Source organism: Equus quagga, chromosome 9 (genome assembly GCF_021613505.1).
Source record: "Equus quagga isolate Etosha38 chromosome 9, UCLA_HA_Equagga_1.0, whole genome shotgun sequence".
NCBI classification, from domain to species: Eukaryota; Metazoa; Chordata; class Mammalia; order Perissodactyla; family Equidae; genus Equus; species Equus quagga.
Window position 1 is genome coordinate 120123688 of NC_060275.1, and position 10058 is coordinate 120133745.

Consider the following 10058-nt stretch of genomic DNA (forward strand, 5'->3'; position numbering starts at 1 on the left):
AAACCTCAAGATGTGGTCGTGGCACAACTCTTGGCGGCTCCGACAGGGAGAACGGACTCGCAGGTCTCCGCCCGCCCCGTCGTGAGCCCGGCCTCCGGGCAGGTTCTCACGCAGCCTTGGAAATAGTTTTCTGAATGTAGAAACACATGGTCCTGTCCGTTGTCAGTGTCACGGCTTCCAACTCTGAAGCCAGGTGCTCACGCCTGTCGGCTGCCGGGTGGGAGGTGCCCGCGGGCATGAGCGGGAGGTGGGGAGGCCGGCTGGGGTTTGGCTCAGCCTGACTGTGAGGCTTCCCCGGCGCCAAGGGGATTAGTCTGCAGATGCTGGAGTCAGCGAGTCTGGAGGTAGGAGGGAGACGAGACCAAGAGGAGACTCAGAAGTGTCGGCGACGGGCGCTGGCTGCAGCCAGGCATGCGGGGGAGGGAGGGCAGAGGGACAGACACCTGGAGGGAACGGCCCAGGCAGCCCCCCAACACGGGAAACCAAACAGAGGCCATCAGAGAGAGGATGTGGTCCAGTGGGTCACCACCTCCCAAAGGTCAAGCAGGGTGGCAGTACATTCGTCCCACTGACAAAGGCCTGTGAGCGCCCACGTGTGCCGGGTGAGGCCAGGGCAGGCAGCGGCCCTGAGCAGGCAGGTGAGCATCCCACATGGAGCCCCTCCGGGTGGAGGCAGAGTGAACATTGGGAACAGTTTTGGGGTCGGGGGCAGGTCTGGGGTCCGGGTCACAGAGTCTGCGTGAAGCAGGAGCTGCGGAGTTGGGGGGAGCCCACAGATGGGCCGGCTGGAGCTCAGGGGCCCCCCGCTCTCCTGCAGCCCCGTCTGCACATCCCCGAGGCCGCAGGCTGTAAGGGGTTGTGTGCCCACCTCGCCTGTGGGCAGCCGCGCTGTGGCTGGACCGGCCCCTGTGGGTCGTCCTCTGCAGGACACCAGGGAGATTTGACGAGACGAGGTTTGTCACTCGCAGTCCTGGGGGGACACAGACTCCTGGGCCACACAGCGAGGTCACGGGAGAGACGGTGCATGGGGTTCTGCCTTTGTTGGGTCAAGGGCGGGGGCCCAGGGTTTCATCTCACTTTGTTGGTGAATTTAAAATGTAAGAGTGGGAATGGGGGTGCAGGAAGGGAGAGGGGGCCGCTCAGACCTTTCTGAGGGGGCTTTGTGGGTGGGCTGCCTGGTCCTTTATCCGGGGATCTTGCTAGTGGCCATGTTGTACGGCGGGCGGAGTGTCCATTCCAGGTGGACGCCTGGGCAGTCAGAGGCTTTGAGTCAGGCGCTGACAGAATGATGTGTGTGCCCCTCTTTCCTGGTGAATTTGAAACAGAAGAGCAGGCTTTAGAGCTCCCATGACCCGTGAGCTCCCCCTAAGGATGGTTTGGCGCCAGTGGCGGCAGCTCTGAGCCGTGGGATCAGGGCCCGCTGGAGAGCCGGAGTCGCCAAGGAGGAGCCGGCCACCCTGGGCGTGGGGGCTGGCGGGGGCGAGGACAGAGGGCTGGCTGCAGGGTGACGTGGGCCTCTGGTTTGCAGATGTACGGGTCTGAGGAGGACGGCAGCATAGACGAAGACGCCCTGTCCAGCATCCTCAAGACCGCCTTAGGGGTGGCTGAGCTGACCGTGACCGACCTTTTCCGGGCGATCGACCAGGAGGAGAAGGAGAAGATCACGTTTGGTAAGTGGGCCCGGCTGTGCACGGGGGTGTCCCCAGGAGATGGGCGGCAGCCACAAGTGGAGTCCCTGCCCACAGGGCTCACCAGGCCGCCCTGCCCTCGTGGGGCACAGACAGATGTTCTGGGGAGGAGGGTTCCTCCCGGAGCCTGGCGGGGGTGAGTGGGAGCCTCAGGTCTCATTTCTGCACAATTCCTAGAAGCGGATCCCAAGCCTGGCTGTGGAGCTCAGGGCCCCACGAGAGATGCTGTCCCTGGGGCTGCAGGCGACCTGTGCGAGGCCGGGCTGGAACGGGTGGCCCACAAGCGTCCACGGTCAGGGTCCTTGTGGAGGAGCAGACCTGACCCCATCAGGACTGGCCTCTGCAGGGGTCTCCTCTCCCAGGGATGTTCTGGCTTCGTCACCTGTAGCCACACAAGGCAGGTGGCCGAGATCCCCAGGGACTCAGACCTGAACCCTGGCTGCGGGCAAAGGAGGAGGGGCTGGGGCAGTGGGACCCCAGGAGGCGGCCCCCTCGCCCGCCAGCAGGCACGCACATTTCAGAACCAACACGTGTCCTCGCTAAAAACAGAGCCGACGTTTGCTCAGGAAAGGTCACTGCTCACGTCTTGCTTGAACGTGTTTTTAAAATTGCGCCCAAATGTCAGACACGGGTGTGTGTGTTGGAACAGCTGTGTGCGTGTGTCTGCCTCGGAAGCCAGCAGTGCGCCTGCTGCCTTGGGCTTGTGGCTAACCCGCTGCAGACCTTCTCTCTCCTGATTCCTCCTGGCGGAGCTCAGCGTGTCTCCCACAGCCACCAGAGTCCACAGTCTCTGTGCCCAGGCCCTGAGTGTCACCAAGCTCTGGGGCCCTGAGCGCTCTCCACCCCAAGGCCACCGGTGACGCACAGGCACAAAGCCAGTCAGGCCCCACAACCAGCTCGGAGGTGGCGCCCATGCGTGCCTCGTCTCCCCTGAGCATGGCCGTGTCCATCACTAGTGTCTCAGAGAGTCTCAGGTCACTGCCTGGGCGCTTCGTCCAGCCCCTAAAGCAGCTCCTTTGATGAACGGCACCTCCCCCCTTCACGTGCCGAGTACCCAGATCAGACCCGTGAGTTCAAAATCCCACTGTTTCTTTCCATTTCCCCAAAGCGGGAATTGCTGAAGCGTGCAGCAGCCGCCCCTCTGTCTGCACAGCGATTCCGTGCACAGCAGAGCTGAAGTGCAGGTGCCCCCTGCCCTCCAACAGCATCCGCAGAGTCCAGTCCCCCCGGAGCGGGTGAGGCGACACCCACACGGTCCGGGGAAAGAGCCCACGAATTCCAGACGGGGCCCCCGATGTCCCAGTAACCAAAGGTGCCTTTGTCTTTCCAGCTGACTTCAACAGGCTGGCAGAGACGTCCCCCAACTTTGCAGAGGAGTACCTGTACCCCAGCCAGACGCGCCCTGACAGCCCCGGCCAGCCCCCGCCAGCTCCAGCCCCCAACGGCTTCTGCGTTGACTTCAGCCCTAAAAGCTCGGACGCTGGGGAGAAGCCTTTTCATAAGAAACTGGACTAGGACGGAAGGTTCTGGAGAGACAAGGCCTCTCCCGTCCCAATGCCGGTGCCACCCCACCACCACGTGGCGCCAGTCCCGTCTGCCATGCCAGCCCTGGGTTCTGCTCTCCCACAGACGCCACGTTCACGTCCTCAGGCCCGAGTCCTGGGAGACCCAGGCGTGGTTCTGACCCTGTTTCTTTGTGAAGAGCCCGGCATGTGGGAGGGCCCCGCTGCAGAGCCATGGAGGGGACCCGCGCATGGCCTGCCCTGCCCGCCTCGGCCGGCTCCACGCGCCCTCCTTTCCGGGGCAGGCGGGCGGGCAAGGGGCACGGTGTGGCTTGTTCTCCCTGGGCCCCCAGTTCTCAGTGTCCCTCACGGTTCTCCCTCTGTCCTCCTGGGTCAGCCCTCCGTCTCCGCGTGCACAGCAGACGGGTCCCGGGCATGTGATTCCGGCACAGAACCACCACCCACCGCGTGGCGTCCGCGCGCAGAGCTGCCCCTGGTTTTTAAAGTTTCTATATTTGTGGGAGCTCACAAGCATTTTATAAACTTCATTTAGATACTTCAGGAAACATTCAGCATTTTTTTAAAAAACAAAAGAGATTGTTTTTCTACACTTCATTTTCGTTTGAGGGTCAGAGGACATCTGTTTATGGGCCTGACTTTGAGAGAAGCTGTCCGGGCTTCGACTCCCTTCTCTGCAGCCCCTGAGCCGGGTCCACGCTGGCATCTGGGCCCCATGGCGCTGGCCGGCCGCCCTCTCCCTGCCCGTCCTCCTAAAGCCCCTGTTTATACACGTGACCCGCTGGGTGTTGGTTTCTGTGTCACGTGATCTGCTTCGCTGTGCGTGGACTCGATCGACGCGGGGTGCTGGGGAGCGGCTGAGGCAGGGTGCGGACGGCCCGCCTGCTTCTTGGTGGTGGATGTGGCTTGGCTTGGCACGGCAGAACCTGGTGGGAGGCAGACCATCGTCCCCTTTGCTCGGGTCCCGGGTAAGATTGGGTGCAGCGGACGCCCCCATGCGTCTGGCTGACGTGCCTCTGAAGACAGAGGAGCCGTGTGGAAGGGAACGGCGTGGGGAGCACAGGAGCACACTGAGGGTGTCTAGTGACAGCCTCGTGCCACGGTGACAGGGGTGGCATCGACTCCATGAGATGTCTGTCTGCAAGCGTGGGGTCGGGTCCCCTCTCTGAGCCTGAGGTGCTCCAGGCACACGGAAGGTGACACTCGTCACCTGATTCATGCCTCGTGACATCGCTGGCACGTGTCTTTAAAGCACAGTCATTGCCACAGACTCTGGTTTGTTCCTGAAACAGCCTCTAGGTCTGTTTGGGGAAAAGACTTATTTTGAGTTTCTAAGACGAATTGGATTTTATATTTAGGGCGTCTCAGTAGAAAGCAACCCCCAGGGCTAGAAGTGCGGGGGAAAAGTCTGCTGCCTCCCCGAGATGCACGACACCCACTTCTGCCCCTGGACCTTAGAAACGAGGTGTTGGCTTCCACGGCACGGTCCCTCCGCCTCCTCCCAGCGTGCACCTGCCAGCCAGGCACCAGGCGGGACGGGGCGCTGGGTCGATTCCGGGGCCCTCGGCTCCTCGGACACAAAGGCATCCAGTGTAGCCCTGGTAGCTAGAAGTAACTGATTTTATAATCGTAGATGCATAAAGAGTCATTTTTGAAAGAGAAAAACCTGCAAATGACCAATGAAGGGGGTGAACAAACTAAGATATTCCGGGGGAGCAGCCGACTGGCCTCCGTCCTTCATGTCTGCGGATGAAGAGCTTTTTGAATGAAAAGCTGCTGCATTTTCAGGAAAAAGTCTCTGAGAAGCAGACTGGGAATGGATGTTTGTCCCTCCTGATTCTTTCCCCTTCCTCAGCAGCGCAGCGTCCGTGGGCCGTCAGAGCTGTGAGTGTGTAGTTTGAGTTAAATCCCTTTCTGTGAGATGAGGACAGACGGGCAGCTGCGGCCGGCCCCCCTGCAGGGTCCCACTGGGCACGAGGTCAAGGGTGGGCACGTGGCGGGGAGCCGGGATGTCAATGGAATGAATAAAACGTACACTTGAGGATGCATTTTATGTGTGTGGCTTTTTCTTATAAAAACAACAACAGACACGTCCTAGGCTGTGACAGCAGAACCAGTCCAGGTGAGCTTTCTAGTGCTTTTCTATCATGTTTGCAACACACAACAGTTGAAATTTTATAGAAGACCCTTTCTTCACAGCAAGGAAAGGTCTGGACTGTTTGATGTCCTATCGACAGCGGCGGGCGTCCTGCAGAACTCTGACTCGCGCGGCCACCTGCCTCCCTGGGAGTTGATTTCTGTAGTTTCTCTGATTTAAACACATGATTTAGACACACTTTGTCATGCAGAGAAAATGGATCTTCATTCATCCTCCTATTAAATCAGTAAAGGATCTAGAAATGAAAGTGAAAGAAATAGAGCTGATGTATTGCAAGTGAAAATCAAGGTTACGGAGCCAAGGCTGTAGGGATAGACTAACAGTCGTGCACGTCCACAGCGGTGAGTCAGAGAGACGAGCCGCAGGAGAGGGTGCATCCTGGCCCCACGTGGTCGGAGGGGAGACGGATGCGCACCAGCTGCAGTCATTCACGCAGCTGCGGCTTTTATTTACTTCTCTCTGCTTTTAGGCATTTGCCCTTTTTAGTGCAACATACGGGCATTGCCTTTGAAATTGGTTAAATTGGGGTTTTTTGAAGAAAAGAGTTGAAGCAGAGACGGGATCAGATGTTCCACACCCAGAAACCCCCGGCACTGGGTGGCCCGGCTGTGTGGTAAGGGGGGCGCGGGCCGCTGCAGGGTCTGCCGTGGGGTTTGCCGTGGGGCCTGCCGTGGCCTCTGTGTGTGCTCAGCTCTCCGTTCCAGAGGGGAGCAGGCTTTACTTAAACGTGTGCCCTGGGGATGCCCTCGGAAGCAGAAGCAGGTCAGCCCTGCCCACCTGCCTGCAGCCTCCACCCCGACCCCATCTGCTGACCCAGCCGAGGCCGCTGCAGGAGAGTGTCGGCCTCAGCCCCGGCTCGGGGAGCGGACCGCCGTCCACCCCTTCCGCCATTCAGTGTCCATACTCACCCTTCTCCCCGAATTCACGTTATGGACATGTTTCCTCCTAATGTGATGCTTTACCTTCTCCCAAAAAGGTAAGGAGCCCGTGAACCTTCACCCCTGTCCCCGGCTCATAGTACTTCTTCTAATACAGTCACACACACCCCTGGATACCTGTGACATAAGAACTCAGTTACAAAGTTCACCACTCTCCACCACTGACATCCATCTACAGAACAACAGGGGCGCCAAGAAGTGGGAAAGATGAGTGACGGGTTAACAAGCTGGCGTACAGGCTCGCACACACATGTACACGAGCAGCAAACTCACCAGGCCAGGAAGGCGATCCGTGCGGTCGGCACCACCCTAGTCTGTAGCTACTTACCGGGTTGTGGCCAGTGTTTCTGACCTCCTCCTTCCGGTCCCCGCTCCCTGCTGCCTGGGCTCCAGCCTCCACCTCGGAGGCTCAGGGCTCTTTGCCTCATGAGAGGGTCCAGGTTTCTACTCCGCAGCCTTGGAGCCTTTGTCGGCTTGTCTTTACCACTCCCAGTGTTAGTGTGAAGGAGCCCAGAGAACCCGTGGGGTTCAGACACACCAGCCCCTGCCCCATCTGTTGGCAGCATCAGGAACACTCTCCTTGCCCTGTGGGTTCAGTGCCAGGATCTCCCCAAATAGCTGGTGACCGTCTGAACTTTCAGTGCAATGGCTCAACTGTGTCCCCAGGGAGCAGTGTCCCATCCTTGGGAACTGTGACCTTTAAGGCAAGAGCCCGAAGTTGCAGAGAAGAAAGGCAGCCAGTGGGGCTGATCTGTGCTGCAGTAACAAGGCGAGCCGCCGAGGCTTGGGGGCAGCAGGTAGATTGCTCCTCACCCCCCTCCTAGGGCGGGTTGCTGCAGGTCTGCCGGGCATTATCTTCTGGGTCCCTATCTGAGAGTGCAGCCCTCTCCTGGGAAGGACACAGGGAGCAGAGAGGTGACAGACCAGACACGGATGTTGAATCCTCCACGCAGAAGTAACACGTGTCAGTCCAGAGGGATCCCGTGGCCACAACTGAGTTCAAGAGGCAAGGACGTATGTCCTGGAGACAAGGCACTGTAAGGAGGGACAAGGGACGTTTTGAACAGTAATGCAAGCCCAAGTAATTCCTGGGTGTGAGAGAGAAGCCGTCCCACTGCCACCCTGCAGTCACAGACATGTGTTCTGCTGTGACACAGCACCGCCCTGGTCCATAGATCGGTGCATATCCTCTACGTGATGGACATCACACCCATCAGGACCCCACAGGCTGCCACCCGCCACGGGCAGCCTCGCTGGAGCTGCAGAAGTCATTCCTCGTCCGCCAGGCCCGCTGCTTCTGGGTGGGGGCCTCAGCAGGGGGTCAGGAGCATCCTGTTGTGCAGCTTCCTTTGTGGTAAAACAAATCCTTTCAAGGTGGAATACGAGATGGGCGATGCTGAGGAAGCTGTGTGTTACGTCCGCAGATGGTGCTGGCAGAAACACTGAGGGCAGAGAAGACACATCCCTCTCTGGGATAAGTGTATTAAGACGAGGACAGATATTTCCCCTCAACAGTGAGGCCAGTGTAATCAACCTGACGCCCGGGGAATAGAGCCACATCAGGGAAAGTACTGGACCTGCTTCTGACAGGGGGAGTCCAGTGGTCCCCACACCAGCCTGGCGTGTTCCTGGGGCATCAGGGTTGTGTCGTTGACCCGTGCTTCCTCTCGCTCCCTCCAGGGCCACTTTGGGCAGGAGTCCATTAAGGAAAGAGGGAAAGAGGCAGGTCGACATGGGTCGTACCTGGATGGGGTTACAGGAGACTAGACGCTGCGGAGAAAATGTCAGTGAGCCTGAATGCGCAGCAGCGTGTGGTCCCAGTGAAGCACAGACGGGAAAGAAAACTGACAGAAAGAAGATGTATCAAGTGCTCTGTCATAGCGATTAGAGTCCCAGAAAAGGGGAGATCAGGATAGAAAAATTATTTGATAAAATAATGGCCAGAACTTTTCCAAATCTATAAACTCAGACGTCCAAGAAGCTCAACATGCCACAAGCAGAAGAAACAACAAAAATACAGCAAGGCACATCACAAAATTCTGAAAGCCACTGATAAAGAGAAAGTCTTAATAGCAGCCAGAGGAAAAGAAAACATCATTGAGGAACAAAGATAAGAATGAGAGCCGGTTTCTGAAGACCCTGGTGGCATCTTCAAAGGGATTGAAGACTAAAACCGTCAACCTAGAATTCTGCGCTAAAAGCAACATCATCAAAAGCCAAGGCAAAATAAAGACGTTTTTCAATAAGCGAAATCCGAGCTAGTTGGTTGCCAGCAGAACATTATTGCCAACAATGTTGAAAAGTCTTCAGCCGAAATAATAGAATGCCGAGTGGAAATCTGGGTCTGCAGAAAGGGTTCATATCATTTGAAGGTGGACTGGGATGTTAAAAATGTATATTGTAGATGCCCCAAAGAAAACACAACAAAATAACAAAAAACAGAGAGGTGCGACTAATAATCCAATAGTAGAAATAAAATGGGATATTTTTCAAATATTGCTTTTATCCAAACTAAGTAGGAAAATAAGAGAAAAAGAGCAAAGGACAGGTCACGGAAACGGAAAACCACCAGCAAAGGGTGAACTTGAATCCCCCACATGAGCAGTGACAGTCAGTGTAGATGAGGACTCTTAGATGGCAGTCACTAGACCAACGAAAATTCAGCACCTCACTCTGTGCTGGTTGAACGCACATGGAAAGTGGAAGAGTGGGGTATAGACGCAATCGGCAAACAGCCATGAGAGCCTTGCTGTGGCCGATTAACACCACACAGCAGGACCTTTGAGACAGGGGCACGGCCCGTGCCAGAGACAAACATGGTGGAGGGTTCTGCTCAACGGGAGGACAGAATCCCGAAGGGGTATGTACCTGACCCCATAGCATTAAGACAGTGAGCCAACACGGACAGGGTTAAAGGGAGAAATAAACAAACCAGCCATCACACTTGGAGATTTTAACACAGTTCTCTCAGTGATCAATAGAACCACTGGGGAAAGAAAAGTAATTATGTAGAAAATCGGAACGACCCCATTTACCAAATTGACTTAATTGCCATTTCAGGTGGGCATGAAGCAGTTGACAGACTCGACCAAATGCTTGGGTACAGAGTAAATCTCAATAAATTTCAAAGTATTTGAATCACTTGGTGAGTATGTTCCCTCATCAAAATGAAGCCAAATAACATGCCTTCTGCCCATATTCCAGCCCAGAACCTAGCTCCAAAGCCCGCATCACTGCACGGGGACTGGGGGTCTGCTGACGACGACAGTGGAAAACCCAGTGCTGACGAGCCATACGAGGCCCCCCTGATCTGCGGTTTCGATTTCCACGGTTTCAGTTACCCGTGGTCAACAATGGTCCAAAAATACTAAATGGAAAATTCCAGAAATAAACAATTCACAAGTTTTAAATTGCCCACGTCACTCGCCTCACTTCGTCCCATCACGTAGGTGCTGTGTCATCTCACGTCATCACAAGAAGGGTGAGTGCAGTGCAGTCAGACGTTTAGAGAGAGAGACCACATTCACGCAGCTTTTACTGCACTGTGTTGTTATAACTGCTCCATTTTATCATCAGTTACCGTTGTTAATCTCTCCCTGTGCCTAATTTATAAATTAAACTTTATCATACGCATGTATGTGTAGGAAAAAACGTAGTATATACAGGGTTCAATGCTATCCATGGTTTCAGGCATCCACGGGGGTCTTGGAATGGATCCCCCATGGATGAGAGGGCGTGACTGTATTGTCAAGAG

At 56.2% G+C, this 10058-nt stretch overlaps 1 protein-coding gene across 2 annotated transcripts in view; it reads left to right on the plus strand.

The window, feature by feature from the left end:
- Positions 1-5256, plus strand: part of LPCAT1 (lysophosphatidylcholine acyltransferase 1) — a 53127-nt gene extending 47871 nt beyond the window's left edge. The window contains exons 13-15 of one of the 2 annotated variants that reach the window (XM_046671821.1): positions 1529-1670; positions 2797-2923; positions 3019-3151. In XM_046671821.1, the coding sequence (XP_046527777.1) occupies positions 1529-1670; positions 2797-2923; positions 3019-3022 (273 nt within the window). In that variant the 3' untranslated portion in view covers positions 3023-3151. Of the gene's footprint in view, positions 1-1528; positions 1671-2796; positions 2924-3018 lie in introns of both variants that reach the window. The other variant, XM_046671820.1, reaches the window with a different exon arrangement.
- Positions 5257-10058: the final 4802 nt, after the last annotated feature.